The sequence below is a fragment of the Gopherus evgoodei genome, unplaced genomic scaffold (assembly GCF_007399415.2).
Source record: "Gopherus evgoodei ecotype Sinaloan lineage unplaced genomic scaffold, rGopEvg1_v1.p scaffold_31_arrow_ctg1, whole genome shotgun sequence".
Taxonomy (NCBI): Eukaryota; Metazoa; Chordata; order Testudines; family Testudinidae; genus Gopherus; species Gopherus evgoodei.
The window spans coordinates 7,033,178-7,058,911 of NW_022059983.1; the positions used below are offsets into that span (position 1 = coordinate 7,033,178).

The 25,734-nt window shown below is 62.1% G+C and overlaps 1 protein-coding gene across 4 annotated transcripts; it reads right to left on the reverse strand.

Annotated features, from left to right (window-relative positions):
• Positions 1-938: 938 nt before the first annotated feature.
• Positions 939-25,146, reverse strand: LOC115640446 (guanylate-binding protein 1-like). 4 transcript variants are annotated; one of them, XM_030543186.1, is made up of 19 exons: positions 25,041-25,146; positions 23,565-23,769; positions 21,236-21,339; positions 20,623-20,735; positions 17,282-17,466; positions 16,666-16,884; positions 15,600-15,685; positions 15,127-15,231; positions 14,303-14,359; positions 13,977-14,184; positions 7,326-7,459; positions 6,060-6,169; positions 5,630-5,832; positions 5,236-5,469; positions 4,219-4,496; positions 3,734-3,946; positions 2,678-2,780; positions 1,594-1,787; positions 939-1,453 (listed from the first exon to the last, which is right to left on the reverse strand). In XM_030543186.1, the coding sequence occupies exons 2-19, from the start codon at positions 23,737-23,739 to the stop codon at positions 1,337-1,339; spliced, it is 2,838 nt and encodes a 945-aa protein (XP_030399046.1). In that variant the 5' UTR covers positions 23,740-23,769; positions 25,041-25,146; the 3' UTR covers positions 939-1,336. The 4 variants fall into 4 exon arrangements, with proteins under 4 accessions (XP_030399046.1, XP_030399045.1, XP_030399047.1 ...); XM_030543185.1 differs by having other exon boundaries at positions 15,127-15,234; XM_030543187.1 differs by lacking the exon at positions 15,127-15,231.
• Between the last annotated feature and the right edge of the window lie 588 nt (positions 25,147-25,734).

Genomic DNA, 25,734 nt, shown 5'->3' on the forward strand with positions numbered 1-25,734 from the left:
GCTCGCAAACAGGGAAGAAAGTCTCATTTTCTGTTTTCTCTTCTCACTCACTCAGCGACTCCCTGTCATTCTGGGGCTGCACAGGCTGTCAGGAGGTGCTGAAGCTCAGGGACGGTTACATTTTCTCTGCCTGCCAATTGTAGCACACGCAGAGTCCGTTTTGGGACAGGTTCACGGCTAAGGGGCCCCAGCATTTGCTATCGCTTGGCGATCTGCTGCAGACACAGGGACGGGTGTAGCTGCTGCGCTCCTCCCTGCCGTTGGGTCCGTTTCTGTTACAGTAATTCTGGTAACGGCTGCAACCGGCCCCTGGGGCTCAGAATTGCTGCCCCGTATCTCTCTTTCCCAGCCCTCGCTACATTCCCACGGGGTGGCCTCCCAGCCAGGGGCTCGAAATCCCATTCCCCTGCCGTCACCGGTGCTGTCTGGCGGTTCGGGAATCCCAGCCTCTGCGTAAGATGTTTGATTAGCGGGGAGAGCCCTGCCTTGGTCACTGCACTCTGCAACACTTGATTTTCTGTTTCTATTTTTTCATCTTCCCCAACTTGTTCCTCCAACCTGTTCCCTTTGTTTGCCCTCCCTGGTTGCCTCCCTGAGGGGTCTAGCTGGCTTTGCACCCCTGTCCCTATCGCTTTCCAGCTTTCTGCCTCTTTCTCCACCTGAGCGAGTTTTTCATGCAGGGAGGCATTCTCCCCCAGCCGGCAGGATGGCAGGCAGGAGTAGAAGTCCCTGCATGCGTCCCACAAAAGCCAGACTGCTGCTGAATCCCGTTGATGGGAGCAGGCTGGTACAGGGTTACATACCATGCAAGCCTATCCGCTAAATCTGAAACGGCGCATGCATCTCCCAGCCCCGCTTCAGTCCACAGCCTGTGGTCAAACCTTTGGAAGGGTTGTTTAAAGGGGGGCGTGGGTTTCTGTACAAACAACAGCAGTTCCTGTTTTTCTCTAAGAATATCTTTAGATTGTGTTTTCTTAAACATTTTTCCCAGCAATTGTGAGCAACAACCAATCACAACACAAAACCAAATTGACAAATATCAATCACTATAACCCCCTAACTCCTGGAACAGCAATTTCACTATTGTAATAATATCCAAACCTAAACCCCTATTTCCTTCAGGGTTGATGTGGTTAATCAACTGAAAGTTTTTCATCTTTTTCCCACAGTGCCAGGCTCACTAAAGCTGGCGGGGTGCACCCCGTTTTTTATAATAATCGGGGATACTATGCTTGCTCCTCTAACGCATTCTCCACCAAAAATGCTACACTGATAAAAATACACAGGATCCACATGAAACAGCAGATGATAAATGGATGATAAATTAACTATTTGGCTATAAGATGGAGCAGGAGCCCTGGGGCCGGCTCATCTCCGTCCTCAGGTTCTGCATCTGATGCTGCAACTGTGCTGCCTCCTTCTGGAACCCCTCGCGCAGTAGCCGCTCCTGCTCCTGGGGGACAGAGCCGAGGGTTAGTGCCACCAACACAAAGCTGTGGGGATCAGGAGTAGGGAGCAGAGATGGGAGAGAACCCAGGAGTCCTGGCTCCTTGCTCCAGGCAGCCCAGCTCCCCAGGAGCCCGGGGCAGGTACCTGCAGTTTCAGGGCCAGCGCTCTCTCCTGCTCGGCCAGCAGCTGCCTCCTGTCCTGCTCCATCTTGGCCGTCAGCTGCTGGACATGCTCCTGGTGGCTGCGCTTCTGGTCCTGCAGCAGCTGCTCTGTCCTGGCCTGCATCTCCTGGCTCAGCTGGGCCTCCCGCTCAGCTGCCTCAGCCCGCGCCCGCTCCACTGGGGGGTGAGGGGGGCACACGGTCAGGGCCAGGGGCTCGGGGTCACTGGGTCATTGGCACCCAGGAGCAGGGCCGGTGTAATCGCTAGGGCGCCAAGATTGGGGGGTGCCAAAAAGCGGTGTCCGGCGTCATGGGAGTTAGCTGAGCGGGGCAGGGTGGGGAGCGAGGCCTCCACAACAAACCCGCCCCCACAACAAGGGGCGCTGTGCAGGACGGTCAGTGGGAGCCCGCAGCGGAGCGAGGAGGAGACAGCCGGCCGGCTGAGGGACGGGGCCGTTGGGGGAGGCAGGACATGGTCCTGAGCTCAGGTTAGCTTCGCCCTCAACGCGCCGCACCTGGGGCCAGGGAAAGTGAAACTAAACCCCACAGCACGACACAGGGGAAAGGGCTAGCGCGGGTATGGCTTCCAAACACCGACCCCCCCTGCCCCGGTGGCCCTGTGCCAATGCAGGGAGCCGGCCCTGATCCCCAGGGAGAGACTCCACTGCTCCCAGGAGAGCCCGGCTCTGCCCTCCTTCCCCCTGGGTCCCCCCTGGAGGGCGAAGTATTCGGAGCCTAGGAACGTTCAGAGACCCCACGAGCTGGCTCTTAGATTCCCCCGGGCCAGAAGGGACCATTGTGATCCTCTCCTCTGACCCCCACAGAGACCCTACCCTGAGGCACTGGATCTATGGGGCTGCAGAGCCCTGGTATCTGTGCGGTCCAGGAGTCACAGGATCTATGGAGCCATGAAAGCCAGGGGTCACAGGGTCTATGGGGCCGTGAGGGCCAGGGGTCACTGGGTCTATGGGGCCATGGCGTTCAGGGGGGTGAGTCTGTGGCCAAGAGACCCACAAATCCATAGGGCTGTGGGGGTCACAGGACTATAAGCCCCAGCTCTGGAGTCACCTTCAATCTCCCTCTGTCTGTCCGTGAGGCTCTGGTCCGTCTGCAGAACGGCCTGGGCCACCATCTCCTTGGACTTCAGAAACTGCTGCAGCACCTCGGCCGCCTGGGGGCACCGGGAGAAAGGGGGTGAGCAGGGGCCCACAGCCCCTCCCACCTGAACCTGCCCCCGCCCCATATACCGAGGGGGCCCCAGACCAGTGGGAGCCTCTGGGCTGCCCTCTCATCCCGTAAGGCCAGGACGAGCCCAGAGCAAAAGCCCACAGCGGGATCCAGCGACATCATCAGTACCTCCCCCACAGGGTGCCTTCAGACTGTGTGTGCAGCTCAGAGCTACGGCCAGAGTCAGAACCCAGGAGTCCTGGCTCCTAGCTCCCCTGCTCTGACCACCAGCCCCCACTCCCCTCCCAGAGCCGGGGAGAGAACCCAGGAGTCCTGGCTCCCAGCCCCTCCTGCTCTGACCACCAGCCCCCACTCCCCTCCCAGAGCCGGGGAGAGAACCCAGGAGTCCTGGCTCCCAGCCCCTCCTGCTCTAACCACCAGCCCCCACTCCCCTCCCAGAGCCAGGGAGAGAACCCAGGAGTCCTGGCTCCCAGCCCCCCTGCTCTGACCACCAGCCCCCACCCAGAGCCGGGGAGAGAACGCAGGAGTCCTGGCTCCCAGCCCTCCTGCTCTAACCACCAGCCCCCACTCCCCTCCCAGAGCCAGGGAGAGAACCCAGGAGTCCTGGCTCCCAGCCCCTCCTGCTCTGACCACCAGCCCCCACTCCCCTCCCAGAGCCAGGGAGAGAACCCAGGAGTCCTGGCTCCCAGCCCCCCTGCTCTGACCACCAGCCCCCACCGAGAGCCGGGGAGAGAACCCAGGAGTCCTGGCTCCCAGCCCCCCTGCTCTGACCACCAGCCCCCACTCCCCTTCCAGAGCCAGGAAGAGAACGCAGGAGTCCTGGCTCCCAGCCCTCCTGCTCTAACCCACCAGACTCTGCGGACCCCCGCCCGAGCCAGGGAGAGAACCCAGGAGTCCTGGCTCCCAGCCCCAGTTAATATTATTCAGTCAATTCACCATGATCCCTTTCTCTGGCACCAGCTGGTATTTCTCCACCATCTCCCGCTGGTCGTCCAAGAGGCGCTGGTAGCCCCCGGGCACCGAGTAGCTCCCCTCGCAGACCCGCTCCTCCAGCTCCTGCGACAGCTCCAAGAGCGCGGCCGTGCACCGGTCCGACGATGCCTGCTCGTTCTGGCGGCAGAGCTCAGCGCGCTTGGAGTCCAGCTTGTCCTGCGGAGAGAGGGGACATCGGAGCCAGTGCACCCTGGAGGAGAAAGTTCCTGTGCCCCATTCCCTGCCCCAGAGAGCCAGCCAGTTTCCTGCCCTGGGGCCAGCTCCCCTGGAGGCCCCATGCCTCACTCCACAGACCCAGCCAGTCCCCTCCCCAGGACCAGATCGGAACCAGCACCCCTGGAGTGGAAATGCCCCATGCCCTATTCCCCTGTGGATCACTGCAGGCTGGGGCAGGAGGGGCTGTGCTCCCATTGCAGGGTCCCTGGTACCTTCAGCTGCCGCTGGTATTGCTGCTCATCCTTGAAGGCGCGTGCCAAGAACACCCGCAGCGCCTCCCGCTCGCACTGGGCATGCAGCTCCAGCAGCTCCTGCACACTCTCCGTGGGCAGCACCACCCGCAGCCCCAGCTGCTCCTCGTAGGCAGCCACGGCCTCCACCACCGCCGCCGAGTTCTCGATCTGCACCAGGGCCAGCACCGCGCTCTCCATGCAGGGCACTGCCCCGCTGCGGATGGCGTCCACGTAGGTCACCGCCAGGTTCCCCAGCACTGCCGGAGGGACAGGGTCAGCACCAGGTTCCCCAGTGCGGCCGGAGGGACAGAATCAGCGTCAGAGGGGCCAGCGCGGCCGGAGGGGGGCAGGGTCAGCGCCAGGTTCCCCAGCACTGCCGGAGGGACAGGGTCAGTGCCAGGTGCCCCAGTGCGGCCGGAGGGGGACAGGGTCAGCACCAGGTTCCCCAGTGCGGCCGGAGGGACAGAATCAGCGTCAGAGGGGCCAGCGCGGCCGGAGGGGGGCAGGGGGCCCAGCGCAGCCAGAGGGGAGCAGGGTCAGCGCCAGGGGGCCCAGTGCAACCGGGAGGGGGCAGGGTCAGCGCCAGGGGGCCCAGTGCAACTGGGAGGGGGCAGGGTCAGCGCCAGGGGGCCCAGCGCAGCCGGAGGGGGGCAGGGGCAGCCTCCTTCCACCCAGCCCCTCCCCCAGCCTGCCCATACAGGCCCTGGACCCCCCAGCCCTGGCCAGCAGCCCCAGCCTGACCTGACCCCGCAGCACATACATGAGCCTGGGATGTGCCCCCATCCCTCCTCCTGCACTGGGATCCCCTGTCCCCAGTCCTGCTCTGAATGTGCCCCACTCCCTATCCCCTGCACCTGTGACACACTCCAATCCCCACCCTCCACGACGCCTCCCAATCCCCGTCCTCCCAGCCTCCCAGGATGCACCCCAATCCCCATCCCCCAAGGGCTGTGCCCCAATCCTCCTCCCGAGGGCCGCGCCCCGATCCCCACTCACAGGTGCCCGTCACCAGGTGGCCGCCCGGGAGGGTTTTGGTGCCCGCGTGCTGGTGGATGTGGCTGCAGAAGCGCTGCGCCTGCTCCAGGAAGTCAGGGTTCAGTGCTGCCGCGGGGAGCTCGTCCAGGCGGGCCAGGTCGCGGCGCGGGGCTGGGCGGTCGAACACGAAGCACTTGCGGGAAGGGAAGTACTGGCGCAGGTACTTCTTGGGCAGATCCAGCTTCTCGGGCTGGCCTGGGAGAGACCTCCAGGGTCACAGCCAGCCTGGTACCCCCAGCCCTGCCCTGCTGCCCCCTCAGACCCACAGCCCATCTACCCTAGTATCTCACCCCCTCCCTGCCTCCCAGATCAGCACCCCGGCCCACCTAGCCCGGTCCCCACCCATGGCTGGCACCTTGTCTGCGTTTCAGGGCGTTCTCCAGGTACTCGTCCTCGGTGATCTCCCGCCCGTCCAGCTGCAGCTGCAGCGTGAAATCCCGCACGGCCCACACGAAGGCTGGGAAGAACCGCACGAACTCGGCTGAATCCTCCCCCTCCTGCCGGCTGCCCTCGCCTGCCGCCTTCACCTTGATGCGCTCCGTCAGCTCCGTCACGTAGCTGGGGACCAGCTAAGGAACCAGAGACGAAGGCCCCTCTGCCAGGGTGTCCCTGAGCCCAGCACCCGCTGCCCCAGGAACGGCACCCAACGGTGGCACTGCTACAGGCACCCACCCCAGAGCCCTGCTCCCAAGAGGGTGTGACAGGTGCTACCCAGTTATGGGAGGGGAATCCCAGCTGCTCCCACCTCCCAGGCTCCTGGGTCCCTCCCAGCAGGGGCAGGATACTGCAGCTGCTCCAGGGCGCGCTGGTCGATGGTGCCCAGGCTGTTGTAGACCAAGGTGCCGCTGAGCAGCACGGCCAGCGCGAAGATCCACGTGTCGTTCTTGGTGTCGCCCTGCGGGGAAGGTAGGGGGGAAATCGCAGCGTTGGACCCCACTGCAGAGGGGCGGGGCAGGATGGATATTGGGCAGGGAGCTGTGCTCCCCCTGCAGGCCACAGGGGGAAACACGGCCCATCAGACCCCACTGCAGAGAAGCAGGGTTGTGGGGTGTGACAAAGTGGGGGATTTTCTTATTTTCTTAGTGTTTTGCATGAACACCGTGTGTGCCTCAGTTTCCCTGGGGCTGCATGTGTAACAAGGGGTGGGAGGGGGTTTGTTATTGCGGGGGGCCAGGTGTGACCTCCTCCAGCAGCCAGGACCTCGGACACTGGTCTGGAGATAAGGGACCCAGCAACTGGTGATGGGGAGCAGCCGGTTCTGGGCTGAGGAGAGAGGGGCCCGGGGACCTGACCAGCTGGGTCCAGCCAGGGGGGAACAACAGACAGCAGAGAGGGGCTCAGCGGCCTGTCAACCTGGGACTGAAGACAAAGGGCGGAGGAGGGGCTGGTGAGGGAAGGAATTTAGGGGTCTCGGCTGGAAGGAAGGGGCTGGGCAGGGGACAAGGAGCAGATGGACCCATGGGGCCGGGACAGACCCAGCTGGCCGGGCCGAGGGCCCTTAGACCTGCCTGGGCTACGTCCAGACGCTCAATAAACCTCCTGTGTGACGCTGGCAGTCACTGCAGCTAAAGATCGGGGGTGTTGCTCCCTCTCAGGGTGGGGGTTCCAGGGGCCCAGATCGAAGAGACTCCCGAGGGGCCCCAGGCTGCTGGGGGCTCAGGGGTGCAGTCCCAGGGGGCAGCAAGGCCAGAGGGCCTGACCCCAGAGAGACAGTGAACCCCCGAGAAGGGCTGCCACACTGGGGGGTTCCTGCCAGGGGCATACGGAGCCAAAGAGCCCGGGGGCTGGGAGTCTGTGACAGGGGGATATGGGGCAGAGAGCTGGAACTTCCCCTGCAGGTCAGGGGTGGGGAGCATGGCCCACCAGGTCCCACTGCAGAGGGACGGGGTAGGGGCATATGGGGCAGGGGAGACTGACTTATGCTGACCCCTGGGCCACCCACCTCCAAGCCCAGAGCCCCTTCCCACATCCAGAGGGTTCTTGATCCCCCTAGGTCTTCCGGATCCCCAGAGCTGAAACTCAGCCCTGCTCTCCCATCACCCCTCACTCACCTTCTCCACGTCGCCCAGCCCCTCGGTGTCCAGCAGCACCAGGGTGTGGCCAGCCCGGCGGGGGTGGGGGTGGGGCAGGCACCACATCCAGATGCCCTTGGTGTGCGACTGGATGGTGGAGCCCAGCGAGAACCCTAGAGAGAGAGGGGCGGAGCTGGGACAGATGCATAGCAAGAGGACCCAGGAGTCCTGGCTCCCAGCCCCTCCCCCCGGCTCTAACCTCCCCTCCCAGCGCCAGGGAGAGAACCCAGGAGTTCTGGCTCCTAGCCCCTCCTGCTCTGAGCACCCCATTCCCGTCCCAGAGCTGGGGGAAGAGAGGGGCCAGTGGAACCACTGGCTAGCGCTGACCTGTCACCTCTGTCAACCCTTCCCCACTACCCTGAATCACCCCATGGATAAGGCCCTTGTCTGCAGCCATTAGCTAAGAAGCAGAAAGTCACATCCTCACATTCCACCAGTCTGGTGAGAAGGAGACCCCATCCTAATGCCCCCCACTATCGCCAGACACAGAAACTAAGCTTAAGATGGTTACAGAAAACGTAGTTTGGTAAATCGTGTCTGGCAAGAAACCACTTATCAGCAGCTGGGGTGTGAAATCCTCATTTTCTTCATTGTTTTATCTCTATGGTCCCCACTTCCCTACAGTTTGGTTGTACGATCTGTGCCTGGTTCTTTGCTTGGTTCTCTCTGCTTAGAATTAATTTGGCTTTGAAGGAAAGACCAGAAAGGAGAAAAACTCACCCCACAGACACAGCCTAAGATCAAAGCTGCCAAGAATTCTCTGCACGCCCAGAATCACTACGAGACTGACCTTGCCTGGCCAACAGGGACGTCCGCTTGCCTGACCAGGATTGGTGAGCAGAGCACTGTCTGCTCAGCGTGTGTGTCTGCTTGGTAATGGTTCATAAATAGAGGCTAAGGATTTTACTGTGTAAGGCTCTTTCTTGGCAGATCGTTCACCCTGAAGCAACAGGAGGGAAAGAAACAAAGCAAAGGGACCGGGAGGGGTGGGGGTTAGCTTGCTAAATGGGTAGAGGATGGGGACAAGATTCCTCCCAAGGGAGGGGTGCCCTTGAGTCTGCCTGGAAGGGGTTTGAAGCATTCTGTGAGTGTATGAAACCCAAGCCAAAGGCGGCGGCCATCAAAGCTGGGTGGGCACTGTGCAAAGCTGCCAGGAATGTCTCCAGCCTGGGAGCCCTCCAGGAAAGGCGAGGAGAATTTGCCTCAGTATAAGGCATCTGGGTGGGCCAGTGCAGCTTCTGCATTACACAATGTAAGGGCTCAAAACAGGAGAGTGTGAGCAACTGAAACTGAAAGTAGAAAACCAGAATGGGGAGGGAATCTACCCTGCAGCTGGGGCTGGGGGATGCTCAGGCAGCCGTCAGAACGGTGTTACAGGGAAATACGGATCCAGCCGGACAGGCAGTGACCACACAGTCTGCAGGCAGCCAACAGAGAACCTGGGAATCGTGTGGGGAGCCCAGAGGGACCCGGGGGAGGCGTGAGTGTGGCACCGGGGGATACAGACCCCTGGGAGGACACTTGGAAAGGGGACAGTTGGGTGGTTTCTGGAGAGAAGGATCCTGGATGCTCATCCGCCCCCGATGCTTCCCCTGAGGGCCCCATGCCCCTGCAGAAAGGGACTGGCAGGATTTGAAATTAAAAGCAGAACTCAATCCTGTGGTTCCAGTTACCACAAGGGCGGTAACAAGAACAGACCTTGACCCAAATGATGCACAATGACGAAGGGAAACAAGGCAAAACATTACAGCGATTCCTGGTTTTACCCCAGAGCAGGTACAGGCAGCTGTGCAGTTACTGGGACCCCTAGAAAGGAACACGTGTCTGGACGGGATGGGGAAGATGTTGGCATGAACCAGGTGGAGGCCGGCAGACTATGAGGTTCTAGTGCTTCTGCCTGGGCAGCAAGAGGCGGTGCTGAGGGGCGGCTAGGTGCGAACGGTGTTCTTGCCACTGGATGGGACTGGGTGAAGGGATGGCGGCCCAACAACTGGGGAGATTGTCCCATATCACAGAACAGGGCCCTGTGACCCCCCGGAATTGTATGTTATTAAAGAGGAGATCCTGGCCATGGCTGCCGGGGTTGTGCCAGTAGAACTGGAACACCCCCAGATTTCAACACTTCAGGTTTTCAGACGGCTGTGTTAGATGGCTTGAATTGATGAATGAAAGTGATTTTAGGCCCCACAGATCCAGCTGGGGGATACTTGGAGTTGAAACAGGAGATTTTTCGAGCAGCTGTAGTTTTGCGAGACATGCAGGGAGAAGCGGGAAAAGGAAATAGGGACGGGAGAATGGAGCCTGTCCAGGCAGTAGCTTTTGCCGCCGATGGGCCCCTAGATCTCCAAGCGGAGCCAGGGGAAAGGGCCCGATGCACAATGGCACGTTCGGGGGAGATGCAATGGGCAGCGGAGGAGCCAGAGGAAGAAATGGATCTGGGTCTGGGTATCAGATGCAGACCAGAGGACGTCTGGCTGAAGGTGGGAAAGGTACACTGAGAGGGAAGGCATGGAGGGAGCTCACGATGGCAGGCAACCCAGAAGAGAAATAGGATGGGAAGCTCACCAGTGAGTTACTGCAGAGGGCTGCCCAGTCAGACAGGTGAGAGGAATTGATTGCTGGGGTTCCGGTAGCTCACAGAACAGACCCCGAAACATCGGCACCCCCCCAATAGGGGTGCCCCCCTCCCCGGAGTCCCTCTGAGGTAGTGGCCCAACTACAGTATGACATGTGGGGGTGTCCCATTGCAGGGGCAATAATGGGGAGATCAGGGGAACAAACATGGCCAGGGCCGGCGCTTTAGGTCGCCAGGATTTTGGGGGGGGCAATTCGGCGGCGGGGGGTACTTCCGCGCTCTGGGTCTTCGGCGGCAATTCTGCGACAGGTCCTCCACTCATTCCGGACCCGCCGCTGAAGTGCCCCGAAGACCAGGAGCGCAGAAGGACCCCCCTGCCGCAGAATTGCTGCCAACGACTGGGAGCGCGGAAGGACCCCCGCCTAGGGCACCAAAAACCCCGGTGCCACTCCTGAACATGCCCCACTATGCTAACTGACACCCGTGCATCAATATCTATGCTTGGGGAGCAGTGGCTTCCCAGGGATGCTGTAGAAACAGACAATTCAACAATGTATCCCATACAGGGGAGACAACGAAAGCGTTTATCATGAGACCAGTCGTGACCCACATAGGGAATCAGGAGCCATGGGTAAGATACTGTGTTTGGAAGTAGGATTAAACTGGGAACGAGGGTGAGGAGGATGGAATATTGGGAACGTCTTAACCTTAATGAGGGGATACGCATCATCGATTTAGCCAACAGGCTCCTATGGGCAAATAGTGAAGCGCCAGCAGACACATCTACCCCCACCTTAATGCTGTACAGAGGTGTGGGCTGTCAAGGCCCCGGAAGGAGGGAAATCGGAAGAAGGGGACCCATGAGTGGACAAGTTTCCTGGGGTATCGGCTGAAAAGAAACTGGAGTGTGGGAAAATTGATGCTGAGGCCCTGACCCCCCTCCACGGCGTCAGTACAAGTATCCTCAGGAGGCAGAGGAAGGAATAAAATCTACATTGAATATTTGTTAGAACAGAATGTTACTGGGCACATGGCGAGTACTAATCCTGCCCCGATTGGCCTGTCCTGAAAGGGGATGGGAAGACCTGGCGATTGACAGTGGATTTTAGAGCATTAAAGGAGGTAACCCCCTGTCCCTGCCCCGGTCATGGCCAAGTACCAAGAAGTAGCTGCTGCAGTAGCAGCAGGGGCACAGTGGTTCTCAGTAACAGATTTAGCAAATGCCTTCTCTGCCATTCCCTTGCACCCTGAGTCCTGGTACAAATTTGGGTTCACTTCCAGAGGACAACAGTTGTGTTTCACCGGAGTCCCCAGGGTTTTCATAAGGCACCTGCAATTTGTCACTCCCATGTGGTTAAGATGTGGGGAAAATGGACACCTGAAGCCCCAGAGAAGGTTATTCCCTATGCTGATGATACACGGGTGCCTGGGGACCACAGGGAGGAGATTGGTAAGATCACTGAGCAGACGTTACAGATCATCCAAGATACCACACTCCAGGCTAACAGAGCCAAGGCCCAGCTGGTACAGCAAGAGGTAAAATACTTAGGGGTCATAACAGGAAAGGAGGGTGTGATGAACTAGGAATGTTCTTAATGTTTTCTCTGAATACTGTGTTGGTGCCTCAGTGTCCCCTAGGCAGTTCTTAAGTATCTGGCAGCATCGCCCGGGGACTCCGTGACAGAGGGACAAACCCCAAATGCACAACGGGTGGAACTGACTGGAAAATTTCCTGCCCCAACTCACGTGGCATCCTTAAGAGCCCTTCTGGGAACCTGAACCTCTCGAGAAATGTCACTGAAATGTCGCCCACTCAGTTTTCTCCTAAAGAAAGGGCGGCAGTGGGAGTCGGGGCCTGGTCAGGCAAAGGCATCACTGACCCTGAAACAGGATTTGGCGCCAGCCCCACATATCCAAAGGTGGGAGAACCATCCATCCTGCCACTGCCTAGTCCTGCTGAGGCGCTGGGAGCAGCCCTGCTACAGCAGCAAAGCACCAGGAAGTTACAAATCGTGGCCTATGGGTCCAAAACAGGAATTACCCTGAGCAAAATGTCACCCCTGAAAGAAACAGAAAGCGTGCTGGGCCTTGGTGTGCACCTTGCAGCGTTGGGGGTATATAACTGGAGGATCTAAAGTCATAATACAGACAGTACATTCCCCATTGAAATACATAATACCAGGAAAGGCGCCGGAGGGGCAGGTATCTAACCCTAGGTTGGCACAACGGCCTCTGGCCTTTGTAAATGGAGGGATAACCGTAGCAAAGGGAAAGGTGCCATCCCCTGCACCATGTGGCCTTGTAGTGCATTATTCCCTCTGGGAGTGGAAGGCCAGGGGGCCCAGAGCGAGGGGACTCCCTGGGGGGCCCACGGCAGAGACAGGCGTGCTGAGGCTCAGAGAGGTGCGGCTCCAGGAGGTGGAGGAGATTAACCCCCAGGAGGGAGCTGTCTCACTGAAGGGGGCTCCCCACAGGGACCATACAGAGCTGAGAGAGGGCACAAGTCCTGTGAGTCCGTGAGATAAGGTGTCATGGCAAAGGTTATGATCTGCTGAAAACCACTGTCCCCTCTAAATATGTGTCTCACCAGCGCGTACGAAGTGAGGAGAGTGTGCAGTACAGCTGTCACCAAGATATGCACCCAGATCCCAGCTCTCCGGAGACAATGTCCAGGAAGTAACCAACGCCCGGGCGGATGCCAAACAACCGTCACCAGCCATTGCCCAGCAAGGGAGCTACAATGCGATGACTCGCCCGCATGCGGCCACACCAGGGGGAACTGCTCAACTCACCTGGGGACTCAGCAACACCCCCTAGATGTGCCTGGACTTGTGCTCCCCAAGCACCTGGCCTAAGGGTACAAAACAGAGCACAGAGGCCCCATGCTGGGCCTTCCTCCTCCCCCCACCTACACTGCAAGCAACAAGGACCCGGGGAAGACTGAAGCCTCCAACGGAAGGGACTGGCCCAGGTTTCTAGGGGGAAAGCTGTGTACTGTAAACTGCAGTATCCAGTGGGGGGAGAAAAACTGCTTAGTCTAGATGTTGCCCAGTCTAATGGGCTTGGGAGTTTAGACTGTGGGCTTATATTTTAGTTTATTTTGGTAACTAACTCTGACTTTTTTCCTATCACTTATAAGCATTTAAAATCTCTTTTGTAGTCAGTACATTTGTTGAACTGTTTATTGTTACCAGTGAGTTTGCCTGAAGTGTTCGGTAAATCTGCGCAGGTTACAAAGGCTGGCGTATATCCACTTTCCACTGATGAAGTGGGGAACCAATAAATAAATTTGCACTGTTCGTCTTGAGCAGTGCAAGACGGTACATTCCTGGGGTACAGTGCTGGAAGCTGGGGGGATTCGGCTGGTGCCTGTCCCTGTGTGATCCATGACCAGCTCTGGGGGTCTAGCTGCGTGTGGGGCTCCACACATGGTTGTGCTGAGTGATCACAGCGCCCAGAGGGGTTTGCTGCTGGTCACTAGCAAAGCATTGTGGGAGACAGCCCAGGCTGGAGAGTTAGGGGGGCACAGCGGTCCCACAGTCCCAGGCTGCACCCCGGGGATCCCGTCACATATGGAACAAGTTATTATATCCCCAATACAATCTCTACAGCAAACTGATCTGGACCTCTCCGGGTTAAATGTGTCCAGGGTTGTACCTCAATGTGCCCCACACGTACAAACGCTCCATACGGGGTGGGCAGCACGGTTACAATTATGGTATGTTGAAAAACCCCTAAGGATTAGCATGTGTGTTCTGCTTGGTGACTGTTAATAAATAGAGGAGAAGGATATTGCTGGGTAAAGCTCTTTCACTGGGCAAAGGCCCTGCAGACCCACAAAGCCCACACCCTGAGCCCTAGGAATGGGATATGGGTGGGCACCCCCTAGAGTGTGTGTGTAATGGAGAATTTTGTGCAGGTAACAGGCCTGTCGAGCCTGGTATCCTGCCCCTCCCTCCCCTGGGATTAGCCCCACGGGCCCGTCTACCCTGGTATCCTCCCCACTCCCTGCCCCCTGGATCAGCCCCACAGCCAAGCACCTCCCCAGCACTCACCTCCCTGGTCCTTGCTGGCCAGTCTGTTCATGAGGTAGGACTTGCCGGTGCGGTACAGCCCGGCAATGGCCACCACCACCACGGGCTGGCGGACGCTCTGGAGCAGGGCCAGGGCTGCCTGGTTCAGCTGCAGCTCCCCGTCCGGGCTGTTCTCGATCAGACACATCGGCTCCTCCATGGCGCCTGGCTGTGCCGTGCTGGGGGCAACCTGGGGGCAGCAAGGCGGAGTGAGGCTGGGAGCTGGGGAGCATGGAGGGGGCTGTTTCCGCCTCCCCCCCAAAGGCAGCCAGGAGGGGGTTGGGGCTGGGCCGACAGGGGCCACTCACCTTGGCCAGGACCGGCAGGGCGGGTCGAGAAGCATGAAGTGGGACCATGTGTTCCCTCTGTGCGGGAGAGACAACAGGGGGGCAGATACATCATGGAGAGCAAGAGAGCACAGCCGGATCCACCGCCCGGCAAAGGGCTGACGCACCCCGTCACCTGCCACAGAGCCGCTCAGCGCCTTTCCCCTCTAGGGGGCGCTGGCCCCAACACACCCCAGGGCAGGGATGGGCTGGCTCAGGGGGATGGGGAATGGGACATGGGGCCTTTCCCCTCTAGGGGGTGCCAGCCCTGATGCACCCCAGGACAGGGATGGGCTGGCTCAGGGGGATGGGGAATGGGACATGGGGTCTTTCTCCTCTAGGGGGCACCAGCCCTGACACACCCCAGGGCAGGGCCTGGCAGGCTCAGGGGGGCAGGGAACGGGACATGGGGCCTTTCCCCTCTAGGGGACGCCGGCCCCAACACACCCCAGGGCAGGGATGGGCTGGCTCAGGGGGATGGGGAATGGGACATGGGGCCTTTCCCCTCTAGGGGGCACCAGCTCTGACACACCCAAGGGCAGGGCCTGGCGGGCTCAGGGGGGCAGGGAATGGGACACAGGGCCCTGCCCCACTAGGGGACACCAGCTCCCACCTAGCTACAATGCTCCATGGCTATAACTGGTTCCGTGTGTGACATGAGTTGCTGGGTCTCAGCCCAGTTCCTAGCAGGAAGCCCTGCACCCGCCCCCATATGGTCCAACCCCCAGCTCTCTCTAAGCTGAGCTGGAACCAGGAACGGTCCTGCAGCCCCTTCCCCCCAGTCCCTGGGGCTGCCCCCGACTGACCTTGGGTTCCAGCACCAAGGGCTGGGCAGCACTGGCTGCTGCTCTGCTGGGTGGGGAGCCCCCCATGGGGTCCACTGGGTACCCCATGGAGTAATTGCTGCCTTCCTGCTGGGAGCAGAAACCCCCCCCATTAACTAGAGCCTTCTCTGCCCTCACTCACTGCACAGATCCCATGGGACCCCCGCCCAAGCATGAGCCCCTCTGCATCTTCCAGCACCCAGCTCCCTTCCCCCCACCACACAGATCCAAAGGGACCTCCCTCCCCCATCCCCACTTGAGCCCCTTTGCCTCTCCCAGTGCCCAGCCTCCACCCACCGCACAGATCCCATGGGACCCCCGCCCCACATGAGCCCCTCTGCCTCTCCCAGCGCCCAGCCTCCACCCACCGCACAGATCCCATGGGACCCCCGCCCCACATAAGCCCCTCTGCCTCTCCCAATGTCCAGGCCGCTTCTACCCAGACTCTCCCTCACCTGCAGGCCATTGCAGATCTCAGTCAAGAAAACGGGCTCATCCCGGGACAGCAGGTTCACGATGCGCTCCAGGAAATCAGCCAGGACTGGAGAGAGAGGACAGACCAGGATTCGGTGGGCTGGGGGCTCCTGTCCAGTCAATCCCTCCCCCACACCCTGGTCTGGCTCAGGTACTGAGGCTTGTGCTGCTGCTGCACGGTGGGATAGGACTTCTGGGTTCTGGCCCAGGCTCTGCGCTGGCCTGCTGGAGGAGCTTGGGCAAGTCACAGCCCTGCTTGTGCCTCAGTTTCCCCTGCTGTACAAGGGGAACAATGGTGCTGACCCCTTGGAAATGGATGGCTGGGAAGCACTAGAGAAGAGCCAGGGATCGTTATCATTACAGGCAGCTGAGTCCCTCATTCCCAGCCATCGAGGCTGGTGATTTTCCAGCCTGAGGACAGAGCCAGAACTGGGTGACTGATGGGCTTTCGGGTCCTGGCAATTCCAAAAAAAGCAAATTGTTTCGGCTCGAACGAAAGAATAAAACTGCTCATAACTTCCAGCCAACTGAAAAGCCAAAAACCTGACATTTCGGGTCAAAAGGAACGTTCCACCGACACCCCGAGAGCCCCAGGCTTTGGGGAACAGTTTTTTGGTTTAAATACAATAGGAAATCTGAAAATGGAAAGTTGTTTTGAACCAAAAACCAGCCTTCTGCCATTTTGGGAAGTTTGGGTTTTTTTTAACCCTACACCAACAATATGGAGAAAGCAACAGGAATTCAGGGGAAACGTCGCTGCTGCCAAATCTGCATTTTGCACCAAAAAAATTTGTCCAGCAGCACCCAGGTTCCTGAGTTTTCATCTAGAATTATCACTGCTATTTATTAGATGTACTACGGTAGTGCCCAGGCACCCTGGTCCTGGCACACAACCTGGTTGCGCTAGGCGCTGTACACTAAGATTGCTATTTATTAGGTATCTTAAGGTAGCACTGAGGCCTCCCGGTCCAGGCCTATGACCTCATTGCACTAGGTACGGTACAGATATCCCACAGGCTGCTCACCCACCCCTAGCCAGACACTTACACACCCCATCAACTGCTCTGTTCCCCACCACAGTCTTAGGGCTCCTGCTCAGGGCGTAGTCCTTAAAACGCCCCATCTGCTTCTGGAACATGGGGTGCAGCTGGCCTGCAGGAGACAACTGCTCGCCGTGCCCTCCATCCCCTTGGGGGGAGCAGAAACGGAACAGCTTACGGCAGGGAAATAACCTCTGTACGCAGCTGGACGGGGAGTCCTCCAAATCTGTGAGAGAAAGGGGGTGGTGGGTGAACCCTGGGGTCACACCGAGAGGCAGGGGATACTGAGGGCAGGGATGTGGCCACTCTGGGGCAGGACACGAAGGCTGTTGACACATGGACCCCTCATGCAGCATGGAGATGCAGCCACCTCTGGGATGAGGGGTGGGGGCTGTTTATCCAGGGACCCCTTGCCCAGCACGGAGATGTGGCTGCTCTGAGGCAGGGTGTGGGGGCTGTTTCACACCAGTGCTCGTTTAGGACAGGAAGTGAAGCAGGCTCCTGTACCCCTCTGAGACGGCAGGGGTGAGTTGAGGAGGCAGGATGGAACCTGAGCCAGGCTGGGGACCTGCCCAGATGCCAGGGTTCCCCTCCGCTGGGGAAGGGCCCTGATGGCCATGCACCTTGTGGGGAGCTGAGAGCCGAGTCCAGCTCGTGGTCCATGGCTTCCAGCACCTCGTCCAGGCAGGGGTCGGGCGCCACGTCCCGCAGGCACCACACGAAGTCGGGCAGCACGCTGCTCAGGAGGCAGCTGTTCTCCCAGGACTCGTCCAGCACTCGCACCACCCGGGGCAGATCCCTCACATACCTGCAGGGGGCGCTGTGAAGGAAAAGACAGGGCCGAGCGACGGGAACCGAACCAGGCGGGGGTGAAAGGGACATGGGGCCTTTCCCCTCTGGGTCACCAGAGCAGGGAACTGGCTGGGGTGGGAGACAGGGAATGAGGCCTCTAGGGGCGCCGGCTCCCATCTGACCGCAGGCGGGTAGGGAACAGCAGAAGGGGCCTTTCCCCTCTAGGGGCGCCGGCTCCCATATGACCGCAGGGGGGTAGGGAACGGCAGAAGGGGCCTTTCCCCTCTAGGGGCGCCGGCTCCCATCTGACCGCAGGCGGGTAGGGAACGGCAGAAGGGGCCTTTCCCCTCTAGGGGCGCCGGCTCCCATCTGACCGCAGGCGGGTAGGGAACGGCAGAAGGGGCCTTTCCCCTCTAGGGGCGCCGGCTCCCATCTGACCGCAGGGGGGTAGGGAACGGCAGAAGGGGCCTTTCCCCTCTAGGGGCGCCGGCTCCCATCTGACCGCAGGGGGGTAGGGAACAGCAGAAGGGGCCTTTCCCCTCTAGGGGCGCCGGCTCCCATCTGACCGCAGGCGGGTAGGGAACAGCAGAAGGGGCCTTTCCCCTCTAGGGGCGCCGGCTCCCATCTGACCGCAGGGGGGCAGGGAACGGCAGAAGGGGCCTTTCCCCTCTAGGGGCGCCGGCTCCCATCTGACCGCAGGGGGGTAGGGAACGGCAGAAGGGGCCTTTCCCCTCTAGGGGCGCCGGCTCCCATCTGACCGCAGGCGGGTAGGGAACGGCAGAAGGGGCCTTTCCCCTCTAGGGGCGCCGGCTCCCATCTGACCGCAGGGGGGCAGGGAACGGCAGAAGGGGCCTTTCCCCTCTAGGGGCGCCGGCTCCCATCTGACCGCAGGCGGGTAGGGAACAGCAGAAGGGGCCTTTCCCCTCTAGGGGCGCCGGCTCCCATCTGACCGTAGGCGGGTAGGGAACGGCAGAAGGGGCCTTTCCCCTCTAGGGGCGCCGGCTCCCATCTGACCGCAGGGGGGCAGGGAACGGCAGAAGGGGCCTTTCCCCTCTAGGGGCGCCGGCTCCCATCTGACCGCAGGCGGGTAGGGAACAGCAGAAGGGGCCTTTCCCCTCTAGGGGCGCCGGCTCCCATCTGACCGCAGGCGGGTAGGGAACGGCAGAAGGGGCCTTTCCCCTCTAGGGGCGCCGGCTCCCATCTGACCGCAGGGGGGTAGGGAACGGCAGAAGGGGCCTTTCCTCTCTAGGGGCGCCAGCTCCCATCTGACCGCAGGCGGGTAGGGAACGGCAGAAGGGGCCTTTCCCCTCTAGGGACGCCGGCTCCCATCTGACCGCAGGGGGGTAGGGAACGGCAGAAGGGGCCTTTCCCCTCTAGGGGCGCCGGCTCCCATCTGACCGCAGGCGGGTAGGGAACGGCAGAAGGGGCCTTCCCCCTCTAGGGGCGCCGGCTCCCATCTGACCGCAGGCGGGTAGGGAACGGCAGAAGGGGCCTTTCCCCTCTAGGGGCGCCGGCTCCCATCTGACCGCAGGGGGGTAGGGAACGGCAGAAGGGGCCTTTCCCCTCTAGGGGCGCCGGCTCCCATCTGACCGCAGGCGGGTAGGGAACAGCAGAAGGGGCCTTTCCCCTCTAGGGGCGCCGGCTCCCATCTGACCGCAGGGGGGTAGGGAACGGCAGAAGGGGCCTTTCCCCTCTAGGGGCGCCGGCTCCCATCTGACCGCAGGCGGGTAGGGAACAGCAGAAGGGGCCTTTCCCCTCTAGGGGCGCCGGCTCCCATCTGACCGCAGGGGGGTAGGGAACGGCAGAAGGGGCCTTTCCCCTCTAGGGGCGCCGGCTCCCATCTGACCGCAGGCGGGTAGGGAACGGCAGAAGGGGCCTTTCCCCTCTAGGGGCGCCGGCTCCCATCTGACCGCAGGGGGGTAGGGAACAGCAGACGGGGCCTTTCCCCTCTAGGGACGCCGGCTCCCATCTGACCGCAGGCGGGTAGGGAACGGCAGAAGGGGCCTTTCCCCTCTAGGGGCGCCGGCTCCCATCTGACCGCAGGCGGGTAGGGAACGGCAGAAGGGGCCTTTCCCCTCTAGGGACGCCGGCTCCCATCTGACCGCAGGGGGGTAGGGAACGGCAGAAGGGGCCTTTCCCCTCTAGGGGCGCCGGCTCCCATCTGACCGCAGGGGGGTAGGGAACGGCAGAAGGGGCCTTTCCCCTCTAGGGGCGCCGGCTCCCATCTGACCGCAGGGGGGTAGGGAACGGCAGAAGGGGCCTTTCCCCTCTAGGGGCGCCGGCTCCCATCTGACCGCAGGGGGGTAGGGAACAGCAGACGGGGCCTTCCCCCTCTAGGGGCGCCGGCTCCCATCTGACCGCAGGGGGGTAGGGAACAGCAGACGGGGCCTTCCCCCTCTAGGGGCGCCGGCTCCCATCTGACCGCAGGCGGGTAGGGAACGGCAGAAGGGGCCTTTCCCCTCTAGGGGCGCCGGCTCCCATCTGACCGCAGGCGGGTAGGGAACAGCAGAAGGGGCCTTTCCCCTCTAGGGGCGCCGGCTCCCATCTGACCGCAGGGGGGTAGGGAACAGCAGAAGGGGCCTTTCCCCTCTAGGGACGCCGGCTCCCATCTGACCGCAGGGGGGTAGGGAACAGCAGAAGGGGCCTTTCCCCTCTAGGGACGCCGGCTCCCATCTGACCGTAGGCGGGTAGGGAACAGCAGACGGGGCCTTCCCCCTCTAGGGGCGCCGGCTCCCATCTGACCGCAGGGGGGTAGGGAACGGCAGAAGGGGCCTTTCCCCTCTAGGGGCGCCAGCTCCCATCTGACCGCAGGGGGGTAGGGAACAGCAGAAGGGGCCTTTCCCCTCTAGGGGCGCCAGCTCCCATCTGACCGCAGGCGGGTAGGGAACGGCAGAAGGGGCCTTTCCCCTCTAGGGACGCCGGCTCCCATCTGACCGCAGGGGGGTAGGGAACGGCAGAAGGGGCCTTTCCCCTCTAGGGGCGCCAGCTCCCATCTGACCGCAGGGGGGTAGGGAACAGCAGAAGGGGCCTTTCCCCTCTAGGGGCGCCGGCCCTCCTCCAGCCCCAGGGTAGGGGGACCAGCTGGCACAGAGGGGCTGGGAATGGGACACGAGGCCTTTCCCCTCCAGGGCGCCGGTCCCAGAGCAGGTGGGGGCTGTGCTGGGAAGGATACGTCAGGCGGTCGAGCTGCCTCTGGGGGTCGCCCTCACTCCTGGTGTTATAGACAAAGACGCTGCTGAGCAGCACGTTCAGGAGGAAGAGGCGGGAGAGCTTCGTCTCATCGCCCTGCAAGGGCAGCAAGAGGAGCATGAGCAGCGGGTCTAAGCACTGCACCCCATTGCCCTCCCAGAGCCAGGAGAGGACGCAGGAGTCCTGGCTGCCAGTTCCCCCCTCAACCACTGTACCCCACTTCCCTCTCAGAGCCGGGAGAGGACCCAAGAGTCCTGGCTGCCAGTTCCCCCCTCAACCACTGCACCCCACTGCCCTCCCAGAGCTGGGAGAGAACTCAGGAGTCCTGGCTCCCAGCTCCCCTGCTCTGACCACCAGCCCCACTTCCCTCCCAGAGCCGGGAGAGGACCCAGGAGTCCTGGCTGCCAGTTCCCCCCTCAACCACTGCACCCCACTTCCCTCTCAGAGCCGGGAGAGGACCCAGGAGTCCTGGCTGCGAGCTCCCCCCCCCAATCACTAGACCCCACTCCCCTCCCAGCGCCAGGGATAGAACCCAGGAGTCCTGGCTCCCAGCCTCCTGCTGCCCCCTCCCCACACTAACCACTAGACACCACTACCTCTTGCTGGGGGAATCCTTCCGTGTCCAGCAGCACCAGGGCCTGGTCGGGCTGAGTCGGGTGGGGCAGGCACCACACCCAGATCCCTGGGGAGCGGGGGAAAGCTGTGGGGAGAGAGAAGCGCACTGAGGCCCAGGCAGAGGGGTCACGGAGGTGCAAGTGGAGAGATCGGGAGGGCCAGGTGGGCGGAGGGATCGCGGAGGCTCCGATGCGCAGAGGGGTCGGAGAAGGCTTCAGGCGTAGATTGGGAGGCCCACGCGGGTGGAGGGAGGGATGGGGGAGGACCAGGCAGAGGGGTCAGGGAGGGGGGGGTCGGTCAGGTGCCGACAGAGGGTCAGCGAGAGCCAGCGGTGGGACAGAAACGCAGCAATACAGCATGGCAGGGCCCGGCAAGCCCGATGCGACGCCGGCAGCCCCTCGCGCTGGGGCAGGACCAGCAAAGCGAGACCAGCCCTGATAGAGTCTGTCTAAGCCCCGATGCTGCGATTCCTGGGCCAGTGGGGACCCCTGTGACCATCCAGCCTGATCCCTGACAGCTCAGCCCAGGGACTGGCCCCCAAAGCAGCCCAGAGCCGGTAGCCGGGAGACCCGCCCCGTCCGCGATGCAGACGCTCAGCACACAGCTCTCCTGGTGAAATCCCCTCACCCGTCTCAGCTGACGCCTTATTCCAACCTGAATGTATCTGGACTCCCCTTCCTGCCGGGACTCCCCTCCCCCCTTCCTGCCGAGACTCCCCTCCCCCCTTTCCCACCAAGGATCCCCTCCCTGCTTTCCCCCATGGGTCATGTCCCCACTTCCAAGGTCTCATCCTCAGCCCTCTGCTCTGACTCTCTGCACCTGACCCACCTCCCCCCCAAGCGCCAGTGTAGGCACCTGCCCTGGCGCTGCCCAATTGTCACGGAGTCCCCGGGCGATGCTCTGGAACTGCTCCCCACCAAGCCAGGCAGGACTTTGGGGAGCCTCCTCTCCCTCGGAGCAGACTTGTTCAGGGCAAGAAGCTCCCACAGCTTCACCTCCTGGGTCTCTCCTTGGAGCATTCAGCATCCTCTGCCCTCCGTGTGCTTCCCACAGCGAGTCCACCCCAGCGGGATCCTGGGGAAGCCACAGGGTCCTGCACCCCCACTTTGCAGTCAGACATGACTCTCAGCCAGCCAGTAAAACAGAGGTTTATCCGATGACAGGAACAGGGTCTAACACAGAGCTTGTAGGTACAGCGAACCGGACCCCTCAGCCGGGTCCATTCTGGGGGGCAGTGAGCCAGACCCCCAGGTCTGCCCACTTCACCCTCGACCCCAGCCAGCTCCAGACTAACCACCCCCCCAGACCCTCCTCTCTGCTCAGCCCCTTTCCCGGGCCAGGAGGTCACCTGATCCCTTTGTCTCCAACACCTTCAGCTGGCACCTTTGCAGAGGAGGGGCCCAGGCCATCAGTTGCCAGGAGACAGAGGGTCAGGCATTTAGGTGCACTGGCCCTTTGCTCTGCCAGATACTTAAGAACTGCCATGGGGACACTGAGGCACCAACACCGTATTCAGAGAAAACATTAAGAACATTCCTAGTTCATCACACCAATATCCCCCCTTTTTCTCCCTGCCCAGCGACACGCCGCACGCTGCCCCTCACTCGCTTTCCCCCGCCCGGCCCTCCGGAGCAGCCCGGACCCCTCTGGCCGACGCCCCAGCTGTGCCAGGGATCCCGCCGTGGCTCCGGGCAGTCAGTTCAGCCACAGCTCGGTTTGTCTACCAGGACTCCCCCCTCCGCGTTCCCCACGCTCCTCGCATCAGGGCATGGACATCGGAGACGCCGGGTGGGCTGGTCCCACAGAGACCCCCCAAGTCCTGCTTTCAGCTCTGTCCAGGGCTGGGGGAATAGGGGGAGGCGCAGGCAGGGGTCAGGGAGGTCCAGGCGGGGAGTTGGGGGAGGCAGAGGGTTGGGGGAAGCCCAGGAGGGGGTCGGGGAGGCCAAGGAGGGGGACACAGGGGGATGGGGGAGGCCCAGGCAGACGGATGGGGTGAGATGGTGGAGGAGCAGGCAGGGGGTACAGGGAGGCCCAGGAGGGGGACACAGGGGGATGGGGGAGGCCCAGGCAGACGGATGGGGTGAGATGGTGGAGGAGCAGGCAGGGGGTACAGGGAGGCCCAGGAGGGGGACACAGGGGGATGGGGATGGCCCAGGCAGAGGGATGGGGTGAGATGGTGGAGGAGCAGGCAGGGGGTACAGGGAGGCCCAGGAGGGGGACACAGGGGGATGGGGATGGCCCAGGCAGAGGGATGGGGTGAGATGGTGGAGGCGCAGGCAGAGGGAAGGGGGAGCAATGGGGACCCTTCACCTTCGCCCTGCCCCACCAGCCGGTCCATGAGGAAGGATTTCCCAGTGCCACAGGGCCCGAAGATGGCGAGGACGTGGAGGGGCCGGGCGAGGACCCGGAGCAGGCCCAGGGCGGCCGGGTTCACCCGCAGGGCACCAGAGCTGGGCACCGGCTCTACCAGGCAGACGGGCTCCATGGCGTCCGTGGGGGGGTCGGGTGCACGCGGCTGGGGGAGAGAGGGCAGTGTTACACCACAGACTGTGCAGCGGGGATGCCTGTCACCCACAGAGCCTGGCCCATATCTGGGAGCCACAGCGCCAGGGGTCTGGCCAATTGTTCGGGCCCATCTGCTCTCCGGGAACAGGACCAACCCAAGGCCCAGGCCCCAAACCTGTGCTGCAGAAGGAGGGATTAGTGGGTGTTTGGCCAGCTGGTTCCACCAGCGCAAGGCCCACCCCAGGGCACCCCCTCTGCACAAGGAGGGGGCAGAGGGACTGGCTCTCCAACCACATGGTCCCGCCACAGGAAGCTGACTGGCCCCGTTTCAAAGGGGAAACTGAGGCACAGAATAGCAACAAGGCTGTCGACAGATCCCAGCCACCCCTGCTCTAACCCACTAGACCCCATTCCCCTCCCAGAGCCGGGGAGAAAACCCAGGAATCCTGGCTCCCAGCCATCCCTGCTCTAACCACCAGCCCCCACTCCCCTCCCAGAGCCGGGGAGAGAACCCAGGAGTCCTGGCTCCCAGCCTCTCCTGCTCTAACCACCAGCCCCCACTCCCCTCCCAGAGCCGGGGAGAGAACCCAGGAGTCCTGGCTCCCAGCCATCCCTGCTCTAACCACCAGCCCCCACTCCCCTCCCAGAGCCGGGGAGAGAACCCAGGAGTCCTGGCTCCCAGCCCCTCCTGCTCTAACGACCAGCCCCCACTCCCCTCCCAGAGCCGGGGAGAGAACCCAGGAGTCCTGGCTCCCAGCCCCTCCTGCTCTAACCACCAGCCCCCACTCCCCACCCAGAGCCGGGGAGAGAACCCAGGAGTCCTGGCTCCCAGCCCCTCCTGCTCTAACCACCAGCCCCCACTCCCCTCCCAGAGCCGGGGAGAGAACCCAGGAGTCCTGGCTCCCAGCCCCTCCTGCTCTAACCACCAGCCCCCACTCCCCTCCCAGAGCCGGGAGAGAACCCAGGAGTCCGGGCTCCCAGCCCCCGCTGCTCTGACCCACCGGCCCCCACTCCCCTCCCAGAGCCGGGGAGAGAACCCAGGCGTCCTGGCTCCCAGCCTCTCCTGCTCTAACCACCAGCCCCCACTCCCCTCCCAGAGCCGGGGAGAGAACCCAGGAGTCCTGGCTCCCAGCCCCTCCTGCTCTAACCACCAGCCCCCACTCCCCTCCCAGAGCCGGGGAGAGAACCCAGGAGTCCTGGCTCCCAGCCCCCCCGCTCTAACCACCAGCCCCCACTCCCCTCCCCGAGCCGGGGAGAGAACCCAGGCGTCCTGGCTCAAACCTGGCTGGGCCGTTCGAGGAACCCCAGGCTGGAGCCGAGCTGGGGGGCAGCAAGCTGTGAAGTGTCCCCGGGCTGTGGGAAGTGGGACTTTCACTTTCTCTTTCGCAGCTGCCGACACTTCCCCCCAGCCCCCCACGCAGTGAGGCAGCGTTAAGTGAGTGAGGCGTCCGGTAGCACCTGAAAGACTCGCAGAGTGATTAGGGCAAAAAGCCCCTTCGCCAGAAAGCGGATGCCCAAGTCACCCTGCGAGTCTTTGAGGTGCCACTGGAGTCCTCGGTGGGTTTGTGGATACAGACTAACACGGCTACCCCGATACTTAGCGTTAAATCACCGACCCTACGGGAGGGAGCGGGGAGCCAGGACTCCTGGGGAGTGGGGGCTGGTGGGTCAGAGCGGGGGGCTGGGAGCCCGGACTCCTGGGTTCTCTCCCCGGCTCTGGGAGGGGAGTGGGGTCTGGTGGGTCAGAGCGGGGGGCTGGGAGCCCGGACTCCTGGGTTCTCTCCCCGGCTCTGGGAGGGGAGTGGGGTCTGGTGGGTCAGAGCGGGGGGCTGGGAGCCCGGACTCCTGGGTTCTCTCCCCGGCTCTGGGAGGGGAGTGGGGGCTGGGGGGTTAGAGCGGGGGGGGGGGGGCTGGGAGCCAGGACTCCTGGGTTCTCTCCCTGGCTCAGGGACGGGGTGAGGTCCAGGACTCCTGG

What these genes read in the sequence shown, in the direction of transcription:
- LOC115640446 (XM_030543185.1), bottom strand. Translation starts at nt 23,739, where the DNA reads ATGGAGCCCGTCTGCCTGGTAGAGCCGGTGCCCAGCTCTGGTGCCCTG. An exon ending in CCTTGGTGCTGGAACCCAAG is followed by an intron (nt 14,360 to 15,126) that starts GTCAGTCGGGGG and finishes TCTCCCGCACAG; the next exon opens with AGGGAACACATGGTCCCACT. An exon ending in CCACCTGGTGACGGGCACCT is followed by an intron (nt 4,497 to 5,235) that starts GTGAGTGGGGAT and finishes TCCCTCCGGCAG; the next exon opens with TGCTGGGGAACCTGGCGGTG.